Here is a 23,931-nt window from a genome sequence, read left to right as displayed (position 1 = left end):
ATATTCACTGAATACTCAAAATCGAGGCTGGTGTACTGTGATGAGTATTTTAAAACAGCAAAACTTGCATTTGTGTTATTTGTGTGACTTGTGTAGTGCATTTAAACAGTCCCTTTCAAATTCATTATATATCATCAGCACTCAGTGCCATTGTGTGATAATGTGTTGTTTTTTTTTTTTTTTTTGTTTTTTTAATAAATGGCACATTGAATAAACTGTGTTTTATAATGCATCTGCTTTGGTTATATACTTGTCATTGGTTTCCTTGGCACTGACTGGGGATTGTTCACCCCAAATTAAAATCTGTTATTATTTACTCACCCTCATGTCAATCCAAACCTGCATATAATTTTTTTTTTTTTTTTGGTCTTTACAATGAAAGTCAATGGAGTACAGTGTAGTTTTGGTCCCCATTGACTTTCACTGTATGGACAAAAAGTGGATAAAACATCATTCAGTATATTCGCTTTTGTTTTTCCCAGAGGAAAGAAAATTATACAGGTTTGTAACAACATGAAGGCAAGTTAATCATGACAATTTTCATTTTTGCTGAACTATCCCATAATTGACCGTCTTGTAGTAACATTTCAGTGCCACAAGAGAGTAGCATGTAGTCAAAAAAGCAAACATAATCTCTGCTGCCAACTCTGTGTAATCATTATCTTTAAGCATAACTCCCAAGCTTGAGATGTACAGTATACAGTGACTAAATATCTAACAATTTCACTGAATGCTTCAGTCAGAGCTTCATTTAAATCTGAAAAAAACATTCTATATGCACACCTGGGTTCTCAGACCACATATTTTCATTAAAAACGTTGCCTTAAATGTTTATGGAAGGCAGTTTCACACAACATATCATAAGCATGTGAATTGTTGCCTTCTCAGAGTCATGTGTGGGATATTCAATGCTATAGAAACTAGACTGCAGTGACATTGCCATATAAAAAACAGGAACAATAGAAGGTAACATTAATGAATATATGACAAAAGTTAATCATGCAAGTACAACCTTACATCATTAAAATGACATAAAATTACAAACTTTTCCACAATCCGACATCAATAATAAACATTACCATTGTTTGTTTATACACACCAATTCCTCTTCTCTTTTTTCCATCTGTTACACACAGTTTTATTTATACCATCATATGAAATATGAAACCATTTGCTGAATAAAGTATATAGATATGTGTGGTTATGCATGATCCAAACTTATCTGATTGTGCTGCTGCTCGATTGTGAGTTGCTCCACAGCGCCATGAATGGCTGCTTGCACCATTGAAATTGCCGTCTGAATCAGTAAGGTCTCATTACAATGGCTGTGGTCCAGTTCAGGAGACACATTTAGGTCAGAAGGATGCAGTGTGTTGATTGTTAGGCTGTTTATTCTTAAATGTTGCCAGGATCCGTTCACTGTGAGACCATCAAACTGAGGTGTCTCATTCATGTTCTCTTCCTCTGATGAATATGCTTGCTCTATAGTAATCACTGGCTTGCATTTGACATTATTTTTAATAGGCTTCTCAATTAAGACTAGCAGATCACCACCTGATGATGTGCCTGGAAACTCACTGCAACATGATGGAGGAACCTCAGAATCCAAAACACCATTAGTTTTTAATACCTGGTTTACCTCTTTATTTAAATTAACATCTTTGTCAGGACATATCTTCTCATCTATGTGGTCAGACTCAGTATGTGAGTTAATGCTCACCTCTGCACTGAATGTAAATGTCTCTGGAAGGCTTTCCGCTATTATGTCTTGTTCTTCCTTTTGGTTCTCTTCTTTTTCTTTACAGGAAATGTCCAAAGCAGCCTCAGGTGATTGATTCAGTTGATCAGCTTCTTCTTTTTGTGATTCCTTAGGAGCATTATACTCAAACTGATCAATTTCAGATGCTTTCTTCTTTCTTGGAAAGATGTGGGGGATCTTTTTAAATGTCAAACCTTTTGGTGCCATTATCTCCTGAAAAACCATGCAATTGTCTTGCTCTCTACAGCCACTTCCTAGACTGACATTGGATGTAGTGGATCTCTTAGAAAGGGGCCACACTGTAAAGAAAGCCCTAGTTTTACTTTTACCATTAGGAACGTCCTTGTTTACATCACTCAGTTTATTCTCATCCATGGAGTTAAACGTACTGTGCTGAGCTTTGTTTCTGTTTTTCTTTGTTTTTTGAGGATTCAAAATCTTGTTTTCTGTTTTCTCTGATTCCTCCCTCTTTCCACACCTGAGGAGTGAGGAGAATGTCCTTTTAATGGATGTTTTTGAAGTGCTTCTGGTCATTTTTGTTTTACTTTCTTTATTTTCATCTTTGCTTTCACTATGCTCCAATGTTACAAGAATTCCTGAGGTATCTCCTGGAGCATCTGGCTGGGATTCCTTATCCTCTAAGGGTTTTTCTGGGCTGGGGTGGGTAATAAGTAAGGATTCATTTCCATTTTTTTCTTGATCATTATTCTCCGCTGTGCTATCACAACTTTTAGCTTGTCTTTGCCTTCTCAGAGATTTACCTTCCAGTTTCTCCCTTGATTTTGACTTCCCCAGCAAAAGTCTCGGTGGACCCGTCAGTTTTCTCTTCAAACCCACCCTCTCCTGACTGTCGGGTAATTCTGTCTCTTGTGTGGACATGGTTAATCAAACAGTACCAAAGTCAATAACAGTCCACACTGGCAATACTGGATCAATTATACAAGCGGGTGTTTTCTCTGCTTACATACTGTCAGTTTAAAGATGTGGAGATGCTGCAAACCAACACAAAACATTGTCTTGGTTAAGTTAAAGGTTTTCTGTATTTCATTTGTTGATAGAAATATACTTATTGCCTGATTTGTGTTCAGTGATTTGCTTTTTGATAGATTATTAATTTGAAATGTTTATCTTTGAGTATATTTATCTCAGAGACGACACACTGGCTGTGCAATGTTTACAGCACAAACGAAATGAATTCCCACTGGGTGTGACACCAGTGAAAAGTCTCTTTAAAAACATCATTTATGTAACGAATTCAATAGGCGTTTTGCTAACAGTTTAACTTTATCTCCCAACACTTTCTTTAAATGACAAAACTTGAAGGCTATTCCGAGAAAACCCTATTTTGTTTGTGACGTCTGTAAATTTGAGACGAATGCAAACGGTCCTGACTTAATCTAGTGATTAAAGATAACTCAGAACAGCAGGTTAATTTAGATTTAAAACGTCCTACAACAATGTACTAATTAATAATACGTTAAAACACACCTACCTGTAAAGCACAGAGCAAGACGTAAACTATTTTCACGGTTGTCTGGGGCGATGAGATTCCAAGAGCGTTTATAATCCCCTCACAGATCTGCCGCGCTCAGAGACTTGCGCCGACTCACAGTACTTTACGCGCCTGTTTCCATGACGACCAGCTGATTGACGGTTTATGTGGGCGTGCCGATCACCCATCCAATCAACACGGAGGAGGCTCTGCTAATGTGAAGATATTATTGATATCCATCATGGCGACCATACACACTGGCCATACACAATTTCCTGACAGTTACATTTTCACCACCTTTATCCATACAAAAAAGTCGAAACACACTAGAAAGAAGGCAACTATGAGTACTTTTGGCCCATGAAACGGATTTCACACTTCCATTAGTTTAATTTAGGATATCTACTTACAACGTTAAAAATGTTCAATTAATAGTTAGTGTACATCGTTTTCAAATAATTTTGAATATTTGATAATATGACAACTTAACTGGAAATTATGCATAATATATTTAGTTTAGGCCTATGTGATAATTAAGCTACCTTGTTTTTTCTTCACACATTAAATGCCTGCATTTCATCTCATTACTGGCAAATTTGTCTCCTTGGTAACCAAGCACTCTAATTTTTGTTCATTTATTTTCTAATGAGATTGTTGGTCCTGATGGAAATTATGCCAAAACGAGGGACAATTATAATGTGTTTAAAAACTGATTATTGTGACACACACACGCACACACACACACACGTTGGGTTTCCATGTTTTATGGAGACATTACATATGGCCTAATTGTTGTTATACTGTACAAACAGTATTTTCATAGTGGCAGCTCCATGATTTTATTAATTTATTTATGTATTTATTTTTTGTTAGGGGTGCTAAGGAGGGGCTTAACAGTTCAGAGGGGGTGCTAAAAACTAATGAAATTGAGTGAAAGTAAAGAATGCCTATGCTTCAGCTGGATCTAAATAGCATGCACATTCATGCAGCCACCTTCTGTTTTTTATATACAGCAGCTTCGAAAAAGGCTTTTTCTGTGTGTTAGTAATATAACTTCTAATGCCAACTGCCAAATATGACACTTACAAATTTAATACAATTTATGAACGCACATAGAAAAGAGAGAAAGTAGGGATTTTTTTTCCTTTTTCATTGTTTTTCTTTATTTTTTATGTTTTTCTTTTTTACACTATTTAGTATTTTTTTTTCTTCTGACCATTAAGTGTCAGTCATTCTCAATGCCAACTGGCAGGAAAACAGTGTAAATTCTAACCATTTTTTTTTTTTACAATAGATAAAGTGCCGACTATTCATACAACTTTTTCCACACAGTGGCATAGCATACGGCATAACAGTTCTCCCACGATAACCTCCCCGTGCTAAGTTGCATCGTATCATGTGTCGACGATATTGTCAAAAACATCAAAAATAGGCAATATTATTGAGACTATTTAGCATTTCCAATTATTGTAGGCCTGTTACATTCTTCTTATTATTAGGCCTATTATTATTATTATTAGGTTACTTTTATTATTAAATTACATGAAATTATTGTCCCGCAATAATTACCATATAGCGCATCACTGCATGACGCACTGTGAGGATAATTAAAGTTTAGGCCATTAGCTGACTCCTCATTTAAAATGTTTTTAAAAAGGTTTTATTATTATTATTTTTTTTAAACAGGTCTATTAATTTATACAATGAATTACAGGCCTATAATTAAAATTATTAACACTGCAGTCATCATGAAAAATCGTGCACCGACTTTCAAGAACAACCTGTTTAACGCAAAATACGTTTCTTCTCATGTTTTTCACTATATCGACCACAAGAGAAATATTAAGGGAAAAAATTAAGACAATTATATAATGTTATCAGCATATGTTGAAGTAGTTTCGGCTCTCGTTGTCTCAGAGAATATGCTCAATTAATGCAGCATTAGAAAGCTGTGGCCTAATGGTTAGAGAGTTGGACTTGTAACCCGAAGGTCGCAGGTTCGAGTTTCGGTGCTGGCAGGAGTTGTAGGTGGGAGGGTGTAAATTCCACCCTCAATACCCATGGCTGAAGTGCCCTTGAGCAAGGCACTAAACCCCCAGTTGCTCCCCAGGCGCTAGCTGCCCACTGCTCCAGGTGCGTGTTCACGATTCACTGCCGTGTGTGTGTGCACTTGGATGGGTTCAATGCAGAGCACCAATTCCGAGTATGGGTTATACCATACTTGGGAAATGTCACAACTTTTTACTTTTTTTCATAACTCTTGCACACTTTGCGCGTTGCTTGCTAGTGTTGCTTGACCCCTCCCCATAATATCAGCTGTTTATAGGCCACATATTAGGCACCTCTTCTTCTTTTTACGTTTTTTTTTTTATGTTAATGAAAGTGAAACCAAAAAACAGGAGGTGGGGGGGGCTAAAGCCCCACCCTAGCGCCACTGTTCATTACCCTATGGCGGGTCAGACCATAGTCAAAGTTAAATTTAAGAAATTAACTGATGAAAAACGCAATTGCCTGTGACAGACTTGCTCCACCTTCGCTTCGCGTCTAAAGTATTTCAGTTTGTTTGAAATATCACAATTCTGTTCATAACGTCTCTAGTCTCTAGTGCTCAAAGCACTACAGCAGGGTCCATTTGAGCCTTTGCAGTCAGTTGAGCTGAAGTTTCTATCAATGAAGACTCTGCTCCTGCTTGTAGTGGTTTCCATCAAGAGGGTAAGGGACCTGCATGCATTTTCTGTCGATGAATCATGCTTACAGTTTGGGCCGGCTAACTCCCAGGTAATCCTGAGGCCCCGGCCCAGCTAAGTGCCCAAGGTTCCCACTACTTCCTTCAGGGATCAGGTGGTGAGCCTGCAAGCACTCCCCCGGAGGAGGCAGACCCAGCCCTAGCTTTGCTTGTCCTGTCTGAGCCTTAAGATGGTACGTAGACCGGACAAGAAGCTTCAGGACCTCAGATCAGCTCCTGGTCTGTTACGGAGGCCGGCAGAAGGGGAATGCCATCTCTAAGCAGAGGATGGCCCACTGGATAGTGGATGCCATCACCCTGGCTTATCAGGCGCAGGGTGTGCCCTGCCTGCTCAGGTTGCGAGCTCACTAGCTCACATCTCTGAGGTAACAGAGACGTCATGCCTCGTCTCCACAGCTGCTGTGCAACTGTTGAGCGGCCGGGTCACCAGCTCGGCTCCACAGTGAAAACCTGAGTATGCATTGCACCTGCTGCCTAGTTATACTTGCGCTGCGATCAGCTGCAGATGGATGCAATCACTGCATGCCAATTTGCATTTGATTGTTTAGTTTACACTCATAGTGGATTGGTCTCTCTAAGTGTGATCCCAATTTGTTGGTCATTACCGACATGACAACCGTTCCGTCCCAAACCGAGATATTATATTATTAAAGGGGTCATATGATGTTGCTAAAAAGAACATTATTTTGTGTATTTGGTTTAATGAAATGTGTTATGTGGTTTAAGGTTCAAAAAACACATTATTTTCCACATCTGGTACATTATTGTTTCTCCTCTATGCCCCGCCTTTCTGAAACACGTCGTTTTTTACAAAGCTCATCGGTCTGAAAAGCATGGTGTGCTCTGATTGGCCAGCTATCCAGTGCTTTGTGATTGGCTCAATACCTCAAGCGTGTGACAGAAATGTTATGCCCCTTACTATACTGTGATGCGTGTCCTGGTCAGAACACCAGCGTCACAAGACAAAAACAATAAAACCCATTACAAACGAGCCATTTGTTGCATCCATTGGGGACATAATTACGGGTTATAATGACTTAAACTGTGTTTTTACGCGTTGCGTTGCATTGCGCCGTGTAAACAAAACCATGTCTGCATTTGTGATCGGAGAAATGACAAACAACAAGCTCTACTCTACACCAGCGGTCCTCGCTCCTGTGCATATTTTGCACGTCTCTCTTTGTTAACATACCTGATTCAGATAATCAGCTTGTTTTTTTGCTTTCACAACGAAACAGCATCTCCACAACATGGTACCGGTGGCAATAGCGAAGTTTGCATGAACATTTGGGTGGCGTTATGCCAATCTTCCCACATCATGATGTAGACATGTGGGGGCGTGTTAGAACGAGCCATTTGGGGGGGGGGGGGGGGGGTTGACTTAACTTCTATAAAGAATACCTTGAATTCGCATCATATGATCCCTTTAAAATTTTCTTCACACTAAGAAAAAAAATGTTCTTTTAAGAACTGTTCACTGAAAAATTATTTGTGGAACCAATGCTTTTTTTTTTATTGCATCACTGCTAAAACTTTCACTCTTTTTTTTAAGAGTGTAAATATTATTCTATGATACATAACGACTGAAAATCTAATCTGGCATTAAATGAAATGTCCATGATGAGCAGATGGCACACAGAAATTAATTCTCATTTGGAGGCTTGCTTGATGTTTGCAAAAGACATATGTGCAAATATGAGCTGTTATCTTAATTTTCCAGGGTCTAATTTATGTCAGTGTCAGTAGCAGACATTTCCTTATGGACTTTTTAGTTGGACAGTAGCCTTTTTTTATCATTCAAGCATGTTTTAAACTTTGTTCAGAAGAGGGACTGCTTCTTTCACTCAGGATATATATGACAGAAGTCTTGACATCTCATGCATGAAATGTAATTTCAAGCTCAAAGCCACCAATGCTAATGCTCAGTGATGTTAGGTCCCAGAGGTCTGAGGAAAATATGCCCTTGAAAGCTGCACCAGAAAACCAAAAACCTTCCAAAGTACTCAAAAAAGCTACCAAATGTATTTAGGTCTGGTGGAGTTTACTCAGGCCGCCTCATACTGATAAACCTGGTAGCAATGTCCTGAACTAACCCCTGAATCAAACAGGCCAGATGCACACGCCGTCTCCCACTTAGCAAATACGGCTCTATTTTCATGGTGACAGACCCACTCAACATTCATTTTACAAAGCACAATGTGCTAAAATATGATAATGCCATTTATATTAGAGTTTCTGTAAGTATCTGGATACAACGGTGTTTAACATGTCTATGTATTAACATTTTAAACCAAATTAAAACAAACCAAAAATTTTGTTAAAATAGGACACCAAAATGTTGGGTTTCATTTTTGATTAGCTCAAATTCAATATCAGCACAGCATGGTAAACACATGGTTTTACCCCATAGAAACAGAATGCTTTTCGAGTCACTCAGCATCAGATAACTGTGAGGGACACATTGACAGTGATCATTGACTACTGGACAGCAGCAATGGCTGCTGGGTAACATGTATTGAAGAAAAGGCTAAAAATAAACTGGACTAACAAGCTGGACAAATATACAATTATCTAATTATAGTCTACAATCTGGTTGGCAGCTAAGTATCTATAGCAACTGGAAACTTCATTAAAGGCTAAGGCAAGATTTTCCTTTATAAAGGAAACATATATTACGCTATCTCATATATTTACACATTATCTATAAAATCAAATGTGGCTTTCAATAATACTGGCAAACATTAACATAATAGGAAAAATACTGACAGACAATTGGTTCTGTGTTGCTAAAGCTCAGTCATGGCTAAAAATATCATATGGATCAAGAAGCACAGCATCATAACTGTGAGATCTGGAGTGAATTTCTAAAATGCAAAAAAGCAACATCATTTGTCTTTTACAAATTTACACTTTGAAAAAGTAATATTTAGTTGTTTTATAGCAAATAAAAAACAGCAGTTGCATGAAGAAACTTGAAAATACTATACATGTTAATCATACAGAGCTAGAATTTGATGCCTCTATTTGACTTAAGAGTATTTGTAGGTTTTAGAAATCATTTAGCCATGTTAAAAAGAAAACAGTTTCTTTCCACTTACTAAAAGTTTGATTGGCCATTAATTAAACCAATTTCAGCTTGCCCATCTTAGCACCGTTGCGCTACTTGCTGTCACTGTAAAGGTTGTTGCCATGGAAACAGTGCCACATGGGATCATCCATTTCTGTATTTGTCTGTTGGAGAGTTTGGAGAAATTAGTAAATCTGGTGTTATCATGGAGTTATTTTGCTGTCTTAATAATACACCCAATTATGTTTTTTTTTCCCTAAGATGGAACAGAAAAAAAAAAAAAGTCCAATGAGCTTAACAAAATCATGCTGAGCCAAGTTAACTATAACCGCATATGAAAATGACTGCTACCCTGAAGAGCGGTTTAATACATTGACTTATATTTGTAATCTGTAATGAACAAAAATGTTGGATAAGGTCACTTGGACCACCAGTGGATTTTGTTCAGCTCATGTTCAGCACAGGCATGCAGCCTAGCAACGTGTCTAGATAAAAATATCCACAACATGTGTGACCAAATATTCTCTCTTTCTTTTCTGCACCCGATGAGTGACTAACTGAGGGGGACAGAAATTAATCAATGACATCATCTGACTTGAGGTCAACCACCTTAGTGTTTATGTAATCTTATCATTTTATCTTCCATTAGTGTGTTCAGCCAGTAATCATTAACAACGATTGACAACAACAGTCACTTGCTATTATATTAAAATTTTTGAATGTATTATATTCCTGTGATGGTAAAGCTGAATTTTCAGCATTATTACTCCAGTCTTCAGTGTCACATGATGCTTTAGCAATCCTTCTAATATGCTGATGTGGTGCTCAAGAAACAGTTCTTCTTACTATTATCAGTGTCTAAACAGTTGCACAGCTTAATATTTTTGTGGAAGCTGGGATAATTTTTTTCTCAGAACTGTTTAAAGTTCAAAAGAACAGCATTTTTTAAAATAGATTTTTTGTAACAGAATGTCTTCACTTTTGTCATCACTTTTTCACTTTAATTAACAAATTCCTTGTTAAATAATAGTTATAATAATAATAAAAAAACATGCTGACCTCAAATTTAGGAAGTGAGTATTAATATTTCTAGTTCTTATATTATTGACATGGAGTATAAAGCTCACCGATTCAGTCAGACAGCAGAGAAAACCTGCTCCAGCATTGGCCTTGATATCAGCTATGGGCAGCATGAAGTTTGACATGGGGTCATTACTCAAGGACAGGTGTGTCTTAGCTATGCAAACCGGCAAATTTCCAAAGTCTTTTAAAAGACGAAAAGCAAAGATGATGAAAACAAAAAACAAAAAGAAGTGGAATAAGAGAGAATGTTACACTCTGCTTCAGGCAGACAGGCATACATATAATGTTAAACAGCCAAACTCATTCCTTTTTTTTTTTTTTTTTTTTTTTTTGCTGTTTCTATTAATTAGTCCAACCCACATCAATTAACAAAGTATTAGTATTAGTGTTAAAGTATATACTGTATTTGAGGACAAACATCTCATTAATAAAGTATGTTTTATAAGTAAACAAATATCTGAGAGGTATATTTTGCACCATACATCTTTTGTGCCACAGTCCTTAACTTATTGGCAGCTGGAATCTGAAAATAGCCATTTATCTGTGTTTAATAATTAATTAGTATGAGTAATGAATTTTGGCTTCATTCCACCATTGCAACCTTTCTGTACTTAATACATACAGACTTCCTCCTAGCCTTAATTCACTATGAAAAGTTTTCATGCTGGTTATATTTAGGCCTTGTCAATTAAAAAGATTTCATGCATTATGAAGTCATTGGCTGATAATGAAACAACTCTATATATAAAGTGTTAATTGAGCTCAGAATATGTGTGGGAAAGAAGAGCAAAAAGACACTTGGTAATGAAAAATCCAGAGTGAAAGTAAAATTGCTACTCTGTATACTTGCATAAGGAATTTAATGATGCCGCAAACAAATGTCCTTTCACTTCCTCTACCACCTAGTTATTCAGCTGATGCTTTTACACAAAGCAAAGTACAGTATATTTAGTATCAGTTTCAGTTGTAAAAGTGGGATTTAAACCTAATTTTTTTTAAGCTGCCAGTGCAAATCTTACCCACTATGCCACTTAGAGGAACCTGAACTGTCCAGGTAGTTTAGCTACTCTTTGAACAGCTTCTGTCAGAGCCAGCGCTCCAGCGCCTCCATCAGACCAGTTAGTGCACTGCACTGCTTCAAAGGCTCCAGCCTGCCTCGCCTGGCCACACACCAGCTCCAGCTCAGCGTAAGTATCAGAGCTAAGCCAAATACAATCAAAGCCCATTTTCACGCACATTCACTCAGAGTAGGAGTACTGTGTGTGGTTCAGTTTGGCTTGTGAGCATACAAAGGATAAGATGTAAGTATTAGATTATAATTAGAGATATATGAGCAGAGTCGGCCCTAGACCTTTGGGGGCCCTAAGCGAAATTTGGTTGGAGGCCCCTTTGACCGTTTTAAGTAAGGCCTAAAGAAAAGCAATGACTACCTTATTACTATACTGTACATATTATATCTACTACTGTTATTTTTACATTTTTTAGTCTATTAAATTATGTTTTAATTATTCTATGTATGCTGTATGTTAATTATCTTTTTTACGCTGCTGGTCCTGAGTAAGTATTTCGTTCTTATGTGGCAACATGTACAGAATGACAATAAAAGACCTTGAGTTCTTGAGTTGAGTTCCATGTTTGATGTCTAACAGGAAAATTATGACACCACTGAGCTGAATGGCAGTGAAGTGCAATGAACACACACTGATGAACTTGCTAAATAAAAAGACTGATAAAGTGATTTTCACTGACAATCAAAGAAACATTTTTAATTGACACCAGAGTGTAAGAGGCACAAACAACAGCCTATATGTAATTTAAATGAAATGGAGCAAATAGAATAACATTTAAATAAAATATTATATAAAATAAATAATAAATAGAACATTTAAATGTTTGAATTTTTCAAATAAACAAAATTAACAATAACATCTAAAACAAAACCAAAACAAATAGTGTTCCAACCAACCACCGACAGGGGAGGGTGTTGTGAGGTTATGCGCTCGTGCACGGCTGCACGCGAAGTCGGAGAACACAAGCGCAAAACCTCACAACACCCTCCCCCTGTAAGTGTTTGCATCCCAATATAAGACTTTTAGACTGCAGATTCTCCATACAGGTATCGGGAAATTAAGCCTACAGGTTTACATGCCTTTATCTTCTTGCTTCTTCACTTCTTCTAGCCACTTCTCTTGTCGTTTTTCATGGCCAGAAAGATATTTTCGTTTCTTGTCAGACATCGTCGACGTCGGAGTAACTGACTGACAGACACTGACCAGGTGACGAGTGACATCATAGGGGTCAGTCAGGGTCAAGATTCGGGGGGAACTCGCCATAATAAAGAACTAAATAAATAACAACTGTCCTTATCATGATGCCTGATAAAGAGCGCTGTAGGCCCATTTCTTTTTATTTATTTATTTTATGTTACTTTTGATGTATGATTTTTTTCACCCACTAGCTAGCAGTGACTCTAGGGGGCCCTCTGCTGGCCCCGGGGCCCTTTGCAATTGCAAAGGTCGCTTAGTGGCTTGGCCGGCTCTGTATATGAGTGAAAACACATAAAATAGTACATATTGGTAATAATCCCCAACGTGACCCTGCAGAAGATAAAGCAGTATGGAAAATGGATGGATGGATATTGATAATAATGTGTGACTAGTTACAAATAGTTCGACAAAATACACACAGACAGCACTTTTGGTTTGCTCTGTGATATTGTACCAGAATTTGTTGACAGCTATGATCACAGGCAAACCAAATGCTTGCGCATTTTCCACCTGTCTCTTCAGATGACAACAGCCTCTCTCCAGCTGCTTTAGGTTCTGCTTTGCAGAAAATATATCATGTATAATATACTAAACTCATCCACTCACTTTCAGAAATGTCATTCAAATTTTCTTGCAGTAATATGGCGTAACCCTTACAAATATGAACATTCAGAATTGTACATAAAATCGTTACACAACTTGAAAGAGTGTACTACCTCCTGGGAATACTCTTTTGGAAGGGGCAAACCAGCTTGGACCTATAAACAAGAAAGAAAACAAGTGTAAAGACAATGTGAGATATTGCCTCTGTGAGAACAAGCACAAGAGTGCTTAATAAGCACAACCTATGTGTTATAGGCTCAAGTGACTATATGCACCACCATGCATTTTCAGGGAACGAACAGTGGCCACCATCACTACCACATCTGGCCGCATGTCTGAGTAGTGACATTTAATGTTGAAAAATTTCTCCAAGCCAATGTCCGCCCCGTGACCAGACTCAGTGACTGCAAAGACAGGAAAGAGTAGATTAGACAGAGTTTGAATTGTGATGGTTTGTGCATTCGTTTTTGTTGTTTCTATTACACAAACCTAAACATAAATGTGATAATACACTACGGTTCCAAATCAACAAAATGCAACAAGGTTGTGCACCAAGGCCCAAAAACACAGTAAAACCAGCAATGTTGTGGAATATTATTACAATTTAAAATTGCATTTAAAATCCAGTTTCTATTTGAATACATCTTAAAATGCAATATATTCCTGTGATGGCAAATCTGAATTTTCAGCAGCCATTACTCCAGTCTTCAGTGTCACATGATCCTCCAGAAAACTTTCTAATATGCTGATTTGTTGTTCAGGAAACATTTTTTTCTTTAAATTATTATTATCAAAGTTGCAAATTCAACTGCACTGTTAAAACCTGTCTTTACTGTCACTTTTGGTCATTTAATGTGTCCTTGCTGAATAAAATAATTAATTTTTGAAACTTTTGAACAGTAGTGTATTTATGCACAATGTTCAGCATTACAGAATTATAAGCAAATGTTTTAAATATATATATATATATATATATATATATATATATATATATATATATATATATATATATATATATATATATATATATATATATACACACACACACACATATAGGCCTATATATATCTATATCTATCTCTCTCTCTCTCTCTCTCTCTCATATAATGTTTTAATGAAAAATGAAATAAGCTACTTTTTTAAATATAAAACTAAAACCGCCAGTAGGTGGCAGCAAGTGACTGTCTTAATGAGTGAGTTGAATCAACTGATTAGTTTAAAAAGCCGATTCGTTTAACTTTGCAAACGACTGTACATATAGCCTGACTGAATCATTTGCTGGTCCGTGTAACGCTGAGGAACAAAACACTGTTGTTCTGAGATGCAGCGGTTCTGCTGTTTATTCTATTTTCTTTCTGACGGATCAAAACGGAATTGTGTCTGAAAGTTACTCTGTAAGTTGTTGTTTATTGTACATTTGCGATTGTGCAGGTATTCGAGAGACTCTTGCTTGTGTGATATGCTAATTCCTATATCATAGGCATAGCTATGGTATAAAAACAGAAACGTGTGTACTGGCAGTAAGACGAGAGAGAGAGTGCTCAAAACTGATCAGATGATCGCATAATTTAGTGGAACATTTATAGTAATATAGAATCATCCTCTGTGCAGAAATGAGGTGTGAACATTTGAGAATTTATCATGGAAATGCGGCTAATAATTTCTGGATTCTGACTTGCATATAATGAACCAATCAAACAAACATAAACGGGCAAAGGCGGGGCCCCCTACAAGGCGGGGCCCATGGGCTGCAGCCCACTCAAGCCCAATGGTAAGTCCGGCCATGCCTACAACAGCTCAGTAAATAAGAGGTTAATATTATTTTATATTTTAAACACTATATTGTCTGTTTTTGCTCAGTATTTCCAACAAAAATATTAAAGCCACAGCAGAATTTTTGTGTGTCTCTGAGCAACACAGCGGTGAATGTATCCGTGATTTGAAAGCCCCATCATAAAGTGAGCCATTTACTAAATTCCTGAATGAATCAGCCGTTTGAATGATTTGCATGAATGAATAAATGACTCATAAAGACATTTACCGCCACCTGCTGGCAGTTTTAATTTCTTATTTAAAGTATCATTGTATTATTTCATAAATAAATAAATAAATAAATTAATAAATAAATAAATAAATAAATAAATAAATAAATAAAGTCATTTACTCAAGCCTGAATGACTTATTTTCTTTTGAGGAACATAAAAGAAGGTATTTTGAAGATGGTAACAAAGCTGTTTTGGTTATCAGTGACTTGCATGAACGAAAAAAAAAAAAAACAAAAAAAAAACACTTATCTTCTTTTATGTTTCATCTATGTTAGGCCATTGTAGCCTAAACATTTATGTGTAATAAATTTTCTGTTAAATCAAATAAAACCTTTCTTTCTAAAGCTACTATTTGTAATGTCTACTTAATAGTTTCTCATTTAACACAAAAATAGGTTTAAATAATGTTTTTGTGGGTATTTGGGGATTAAATATTTAAATCGACTGACAGCCCTAAATCATACACATATACAGACACAAACAACCACGTGAACGCACATACTGACTAAATCCTCTGTGATGACAGGATGTCCAGATTTGTTTGTTGCTACTACTGCTACTACTGTAGGCCAGCCTCTGCTGCATCTCCTCCACACTTCTGCTGAGTGACAGTATAGCTATGATCTCATTTTACAGAGAGCCAGGATCCTGAACAGCACAGACACCCATTAAAAAGAACAAATTACCCTTAATTACATTTTCAAGAAAGGCACTAGGTCAAAGTAAAATTATGACACAGATACATACTGTTGAGAAATCATAAGTATTTGTAAAAGGCCCTTTCATACTGTACAGTATTATTATAAGTATGTTTTTTTAATGTCTGAAAGAAGTCTCTTATGCTCACCAAGGCTTAATTTATCTGCCAAAATTCAGTAAAAACAGTGATACTGTGAAATATTATTTCAAATTAAATGAACTGTTTACTTTTTTAATATATTTTAAAATGTAATTTACTCCCATGATGATTTTGTGATAACCATGAAGTTCAAAAGAACAGCATTTATTTGAAATGGAAATATGTTCTTACATTATAAATGTCTTTGATGTTACTTTTGATCAATTTAATGTGTCCTCACTTAATAAAAGTATTAATTTCTTTCAAAATATACTGTGCCGACTCTAAAACTTTGAACTGTTGTGATGTCGTGATGCCTAAAATCATCAATTAGCATTTAAAATGATTTTAGTCTTTTATTTTGTCCCCTATTTATACAAAAGTATTCATTTGTCAGTAGGATTTGCTGCCAATAAAATTGTTGTCCATTCTTGTTTTACCTTATTGGATCTATGTGCACAAACAAAGCATACAAATTCATTTGCTCCTGATATTTTCCCTGATATGATACCTTCATCAGCATGGCTACCGTCATGGGTCCGACCCCACCAGGCACAGGGGTGATGTATCAGCTCGCTCTTCAGCTGAGGGGTAGTGCACATCCCCCACCACCCGTGTCTGTGTGAGAGTCAAAGGTAAACATGTGAGATAAAACCAGCAGCTATTTGATATTCCTACTGTTTCAAACAAGTTAGAGTCAAGCAGAGAGACCTGGTATATGATTAATACCACAGTCTATGACCACCACCCCCTCCTTCACCCACTCTCCTTTCACCATCTCCGCTCTGCCAGCACCCACAACCAAGATGTCTGCTCTGCCCACCTAAAGAAAACAAGATGCTCAGAGTTACTCGAACATTCAGCTACTCCATTCGTTAAACCAGACTGCATGTCAGATCAAGGTCTCTACTCAATATCGATAAAGCAAACACATCAACAAATTCATCAACAGAATCATGAGCTCTTCTTTGTTGTAAATTCTAGCTGAGGAAATGCTCATCTTCAAAACTGGGGAAAGGGATTTAAAATAGAGCGTGAGAGAAACAGATGAAACCAAAATTCTCAGCAAGGTCAAGGTTCTTTGAGTGACAGGTGGTCACTGTGGCGTGATTCCATAAGAGCAGATTGTGCATTGGAGCTCCAACGATCTTACTGCGACCGATCACGACAGCATTCTTCCCCATCACACTCACACCTGCACACATGAATCACACTTGCTCCGTTCCAAAACCCAGTGAGCATTTTAATGTGCACTATCAACACAAAGCCGGTTCTAAAGGTCTGATTTTAATTGTGCTGCCTGGAGCTAAATTGTTGAAGCAGCATCACATGTATATTTTGTGAAGAAGACAGAATGTTCAGCATACAAAAATAAAATAAAATACCAGATGGTCAGCTTGGTGATAGAAATTTTGGTTGTACATTACATTATACACTACTGTTCAAAATGTATGTATGCATTTATTCATTTTAATTTAATTATTATTTTATTTTATTTAGACAATAATACTTTTATTTAGCAAGGATGGATTAAATTGAGCAAGAGTGACAGTAAAGATGTTTATCATGTTACAAAGTTTTTCTATTTCATCAAAGAATCCCTAAAAAAGTATCACGGTTTCAAGACTTTTAGGCAGTACAACTGTTTTGAAAACTAATAATCATACAAATGGTTTCTTGAGCACCAAACTAACATATAATTTAGAATCATTTCTGAAGGATCATGTGACATTAATGACTGCTACAAAATTCTTTGCCATCAAAGGAATGAATTACATTATAATATATTTTTAAATGAAAAGCAGTTAATTTAAATTGTAATAATATTTCACAACATTACTGTGCTTTACTGTCATTTTTGACCAAATAAATGCAGCCTTAGTGAGCATAAAAGGATTTACAAAAATATTAAAATATTTTACCACCCCAAATTTTAAACAGTAGCTAATTAACCTTAAAAAGCAAAGAACCAATAAAACATTCTCTATAATTAAAATGAGGTATTGTACCAAATATTTTTTTTTTATTTCTATGCTTATTAGAGATGCTGCCCATGTAGGCAGTAGACGGCAAAGAAACTTGCTGGGTTTTAAGTCAGAGCTGCGACGTGCCCTTTCTGACGCACCTACATGTGCTGCTAAAAAAAGAATGTTCTGGATCCTTCTTTTCTTTCCTTAGGGTGATGGCTCATTTCACCACCCAGTCATCAGACTGCACCGCTCTGTCTGTGTATGTGTGTATATATAGATTTCACACCTATCCAATCACACTGCACACTCATTGTGCTGTAGTACGAAGGCCCCCTAGACAATCACAGTATGATTCTGACTGATGAGAGCTAGAGATCATGGGTAGCGCTTCACAAGATTTCTACCCACCGGTCTGACTGATGAGCTCCATACAGCCATTAGGAGTGCATGGGATGAAACAGTCGCCCAGGTCTTCCCTGCATTTATACTGGTCAGCCTGAGAGGAAGACACAATAAATAATATTTTACATTTTGGCATATTATCAGATCTATATCATATTTATAGAATAATTCCAACACCTAATATGGCAACTGTAATGTTTTTGAAAAAGGCATGTTTCTTTCTTTTATCTAGAGCAGGAATGAGTATTTTTTTTGCACCATCATTAAAATATACACTCTATCAACCCATGCTGTGACCTCAGAGAAAGATGTGGATGGGTAGGTGTTATTTGCTTGAAATGTATGTTTGAGAAGCAAGACGGCGAAAATGGGCCTGATAGTGGATTTATTTAAACTAACTGGAATAGACAGGTCATTAAAATAAGAGCCTGCAGGTGGAAATTGCTTATTTGGGCAGATTTTAGACTCAGTTGCCCCTCAAAACTAATTTTACATGGATAACTCATCTAAAATCAGTAAAAAGGCCAATATTCACACACATCAACAAAAAGGCCTTTGGCCTTCTGACTTTTTAGTGGAAAGAACAGATAAGGAAGCCAAATACAGTAGAGTGATTACACCTTGAAACTAGACCTAGCAGAGGCCCAATGGATCAAACAATGGGAAAAAAGTGTGTGAAATGCATCAACTTGACCTTGTAAAGGAAAAAGTCTGCACTACCTGTCTATTCCAGTTAGTTTAAATAAATCCACTATCAGGCCCATTTTCGCCGTCTTGCTTCTCAAACATACATTTCAAGCAAATAACACCTACCCATCCACATCTTTCTCTGAGGTCACAGCATGGGTTGATAGAGTCAAGCGCTAGTTGTACGATGAGGCCATGGACCGCAGGATTCTCATTTACCGCAACTATATTTCACAGGACCTTAAGAAAATCAGCCTTCAGAATCAAATGCTTTTTGTCACAAAATTGTTTCATTTGCTATTTGCCATATTTATTTAATAGCTCAGAATGCATTTATTTTTTTTCCAAACACTGACCAAAACTAGATCAGAATGAACTGCATGGTTCAAAGTTGATATGAACTAAAGACGTCCAAAGGCTCTAATTTTCATTATACTGAATTGTAAGTAATGCCGCATGGACATATAAAGAGAGAAAGGATGTAAAACAAGACAAGGCGAATTACATTGTTGTTATTGCTTGGGGCATGTTTCTCTTACTTTGTCCTCTGTGGCTGTCTCGGGAAGCCTAATGTGGTTCGCATTGATCCCAATCTATGCAAGAGAGGAAAACAGTGTCAGCAAGAGGTTTACAATAAACATGATTTCTGTTTATTAAAACAGCTCACTGAACCTCAGCTGCTGCCTTGAGCTTCATGCTGATGTAGAGGATTGAGTCATCTCTGTCCCCAAACTACAACAAAACACAGGATATATGCGTGTGAAAAGAGTACAAAAAGTAAAAAATGTGTATAAATTATATATTGTTTGTTTAATACTTTTAGACATTTACATTTTGTTGTCCTATAAAAACTTTTATTACCTTCATTTAATTTTGTAAAATAATGTAAAAGTCTCATCCTCGCTGAATGAAATTATTTCTTAAAAAAAAAAATTACTGACCCAAAACTTTTCAATGGTAGTAGTGTATATATTGACTTAATAATAAATTATTATGTAATTTAATATTTAGATTTCAAAATTGAAATTAATATATAATGAGCATAAAAATGCAACACTCAATTTTATACAATTTGTAACATCTCTGTATCCAAAAAAAGGAGGTCCTTGGCCTTAAAAGGCACCCGATCCACCTGATCTGCAGGTGCCCTCGAACTCACTGTGCGGTCTTGTTTCCAGATACAGTGGTTGCCATGGTGCGTCAGCTGTCCCGGTATCTCAAAGCTCCCTGCCGGAGCAAAGAGGCAGTAATGGAAACATCTCCCCCTACTACTGAGCACAACACAGTGGCAAAGTTAGTAAGAAAACATAATAGAGAGAAAAAAGCACCTGAAAATAGAGTTGCTTCGGTATTCTACACATATCAAGACCTGCCCTGTGGGGAAAACGTAGCCTGCACAGCCACTCCTCCCTCTCTGCTTTCTGCAAGCGTCTCCTCTGCTGTCACAGGAAACTGTGCAGTGTGCAGCTCCCAAACCAGAGTGTTATCCCTGGATCCAGCTGCGGCATTCCAGACTATTCCCACACGAGTGGGCAAGCAAACTGATAAAGGAGCCCTGTCAATGCTGCAAAGCTTAGACAAGCTCAAACAATCACATGGTTTGCAGAAAAAAGCATGCACAGGGCCAAAGAGGTTAAAATACAACTGCTGGGCTGTGGAGGAAGTGGGCTGATCCATAGCGAAGAGCCAGGCAGCCAATCAGGGATGCTTTGAGCTGGGACAGGAACAGTCTTGGGACTCGGAGCTCTGTCTCCTCCTCCAGCATGTGATTTCCAAAACAGAGTACCTCGTTCTCACGCCTCTGTAAGCAGCCCAAAGCCTTCAAAACGGCTGTCAATCAAACAACCTCTGGGAGGAGTCGAGTGCAAGAAGTCTAAACACTAGATTTTTGTTCATGTGCATAAATAAAAACATTTATTTGTTTTAAAACATTTCTGCCACGATGCTGAAAATAATATAGGGGCAATGTCTTAAAACATTTGCAGTGTTATAGATTTAATTGGCACTCTTTAAAATGCATTTCTGGCACAACCATAGAAAAACTAAATGATTAAAACATATGCATATGCTATTACATATCTGAAATATCCAGTCCAAGTGGAAAAAATGTAGACAACATAAAACTCCAGGAACATCATGGCACGTTTCTCCACCAGTTTTCTGTAAAAAACAAACAAACAAACAAAAAAACAAACAAACAAACGAAGTGGTTTGTTGTTGTTACTTTGGCGCCCTCTACGGAAAAAACTGTTGGATAACAAATTTGAAATGTACACTCTGTAGCATACTCATTCATTTAATCTAATGATACTGTATTCAATATGTGGGCGTTTATTCACTTTATTTTTGGCAGATTCTTTTTGTCACACTTTTACACAATGCCGTCACAAAAAATACATCAAACTAAACAAATACATTTTTATTTATTTATTCATTCTTTTCCCCAGAAATTATGACAAATGCTCAGATGTGGTGTAATTTCTAACACAAACAACGATTTCATCTTAATATATAAAACAAACCAACCAAAATAAATCTGTTATGATAACTTATGTTATCTACATAATTTTCTATTTGAAAACACATTCATTCAGATGTTACATAAGTGTATCTACTGTGTTTTTATACAGTTCTAAATAAATAAACAAATAAATAGAAAAGCCAAACAATTTTATTCAGCAAGGGTGCCATAAATTGAGTAAAGACATTTAGAAAGTATATTTCTATATCAAATAAATGCTCTTTTTTTAAAACTGTATATTCATCAGAGAATCCTTAAAAAAAAAAAGTTTCAGTTTCACAATTTTATTCATCACTGATGATACCACTAATAAATGTTTCTTGAGCAGCAAATCAGCATATTAAAATGATTTCTGAAGAATCATGTGACACTGAAGACTGGAGTAATGATGCTGAAAATTCATCTTTGCCATCACAGGGATAAATTACATTTTAAAAATATATACTAAAATATAAAACAGTTATTTTACATTGTAACATCATAACCGTGCTTAATAAAAATAAATAAATAAATAAAAATCCCCTGAAAATCGGCTGCAAGGAGCAAGTATTTCCAAGTAATAACAATACAAATGTAATGTCTAACAGTCCCAGCAGCTAAAAGCTTAGATTTCTACGACCACTAGGAGGCAATATCGTGTTAAGTATTAATGTAAGTGTCAGGTTATCTGCTCCAGATCATTTAATGACAAATATAAACCTAGTAAAGAACACATTTAAAAAATATAGCTTATTTTTTTTATACAAACGCTATTATTTCTTAACAGAAGGTTGACATGCATTTCCTCTTAAATAAAATGTATTTAATTGAATGTAAACTTAAAGTAAACAGATTTAATAGAAAAACAATGAAAAAAAAAAAAAAAGAAAGAAAATCACATCATTGTATGTTAATCTTTTAAAAAACCACAACTGTGCTTTTCTCCTACACAGCCCAATCCCCGATGTCTCATCATGTGAATCCTCACAAATGAACAGTCTGTCTGGCTATTCACCATGCAGATCCACCAGGCTCTCCAGAACACCATTAGTGTCCTATAAGCATTAAAATCATTAGGATTATTTCCTGCTCAAGGGACATTAGAGTATAATTGCTCTGGTCTGACTGATCTTGTTAGCTAAATAATATAAGCCTGACTTCCTCCTGGTGCTGTGGACAAATATGTGAAGAGTGATTTTACATTTACACACATCGCTAGAAGTAGGTCCATTACATCATGCAGCATGAGTCACTGAGTCGCCACTGACCCGGAACTCCTGGACTGATGATCAAACCAGGGCTGGAAACTGGTGACAGATATCATCAATACACATGTGTTAAATACAAATACAGAGTTGATCCATCGCCAGAGATGTAGAATAATCCAGAATGCCTTTGCATTGCATACTAGTTAGAATCATTACGAACCCAATGAAATGTTTTTATTGATTTTCTACTTCTTATTTGTCTTCAAAACCTGCTGAACAGGCTACTCAGATCCCTCAAGACCCACAAAAGTTCTCTGGCAGTGCTACGTTATCAGTTCATAAAAGCAGGACAAAATAAAATAATTTTGCAGCTTCGAGTTACATACAGTATATAGCTCCCATAAAGTCTCCACAAAAATATTCAGCAGCACAACTTTTTCAACAACAATCGATAATAAAAAGAAATGATTCTTGAGCATCAAATCAGAATATTAGAATGCTTTCTGAAGGATAATGTAAAACTAAAGACTGGAGTAATAACGGCTGAATTCATTCCCATCATGGGAATAAATTAAAATTTTAAATCCATTAAAACAGAAAACACTTAAAATTGCAATATATTATTTCACAACATTACTGTTCACTGTATTTTGTAAATAAATACATGCAGCCTTAGCAAGCATAAAACACTTCTTCATAAAAACCCCATGATTCATAAGTTATTATGCACAAACATTATTTATATTCTTTTATTTTTTATTTATAAAATAATTAATAAGAATGTAATACTATTTAACACTTTTTATCATATAGAAAATTTGTTTTATAAATTTTCCCAGGGCAAAAAAAGCAAAACAAATTAGAAGAAAAAAAGGTATTGCACCTGACCTTTCGCTTACAATTAACAGCTGAAATTGCATTTTTCCTCAACATATAATTATACATCTTCAGTTGTTTAAAATGACGTGGCTAGCTGAGAAAGGATTGATTCCTGATGCAATCATATGAAATCATTCTGAAGGCATGGCGTGTGATCTTGATTTACAAAGGGACATCCTCCACCCATGTGATGACAGATATTCTCATAGTTTTGTGACACTCCTCCACCAGCTCTTCCTCTAGAGCCTGAACGTTTCCTCTCACACACACCTTTGCTGACAAGCTCAAACTTGCATATGACATGATTCTAATAGTATAAGAACTGTGTGGGTGTATGTGTGGGCAGTTTGCTTGTTGAGCAGATTGGTCCGTATGAAAATGATGT

At 36.4% G+C, this 23,931-nt stretch overlaps 1 protein-coding gene and 1 pseudogene across 2 annotated transcripts; both read right to left on the bottom strand.

The window, feature by feature from the left end:
- Nucleotides 1–150: 150 nt before the first annotated feature.
- LOC109113473 lies at nucleotides 151–5,285 on the bottom strand. Of its 2 annotated transcripts, XM_042746845.1 has the most exons (3): nucleotides 3,252–5,285; nucleotides 1,721–2,751; nucleotides 151–1,597 (listed from the first exon to the last, which is right to left on the bottom strand). In XM_042746845.1, the coding sequence occupies exons 2-3, from the start codon at nucleotides 2,636–2,638 to the stop codon at nucleotides 1,202–1,204; spliced, it is 1,314 nt and encodes a 437-aa protein (XP_042602779.1). In that variant the 5' UTR covers nucleotides 2,639–2,751; nucleotides 3,252–5,285; the 3' UTR covers nucleotides 151–1,201. The 2 variants fall into 2 exon arrangements, with proteins under 2 accessions (XP_042602779.1, XP_018981814.2); XM_019126269.2 differs by having other exon boundaries at nucleotides 151–2,751; nucleotides 3,252–5,278.
- Nucleotides 5,286–11,872: 6,587 nt separating this feature from the next.
- Nucleotides 11,873–20,244, bottom strand: LOC109059549 (annotated as a pseudogene).
- Nucleotides 20,245–23,931: the final 3,687 nt, after the last annotated feature.

This window comes from Cyprinus carpio, chromosome B20, assembly GCF_018340385.1.
Source record: "Cyprinus carpio isolate SPL01 chromosome B20, ASM1834038v1, whole genome shotgun sequence".
Classification (NCBI taxonomy): Eukaryota; Metazoa; Chordata; class Actinopteri; order Cypriniformes; family Cyprinidae; genus Cyprinus; species Cyprinus carpio.
The sequence above is the reverse complement of the archived record's forward strand: the minus strand, read 5'-3'. Positions and strand labels throughout refer to the sequence as shown.

Coding starts and splice junctions, on each gene's coding strand:
- LOC109113473 (XM_019126269.2), bottom strand. CDS start 2,638: ATGTCCACACAAGAGACAGAATTACCCGACAGTCAGGAGAGGGTGGGT.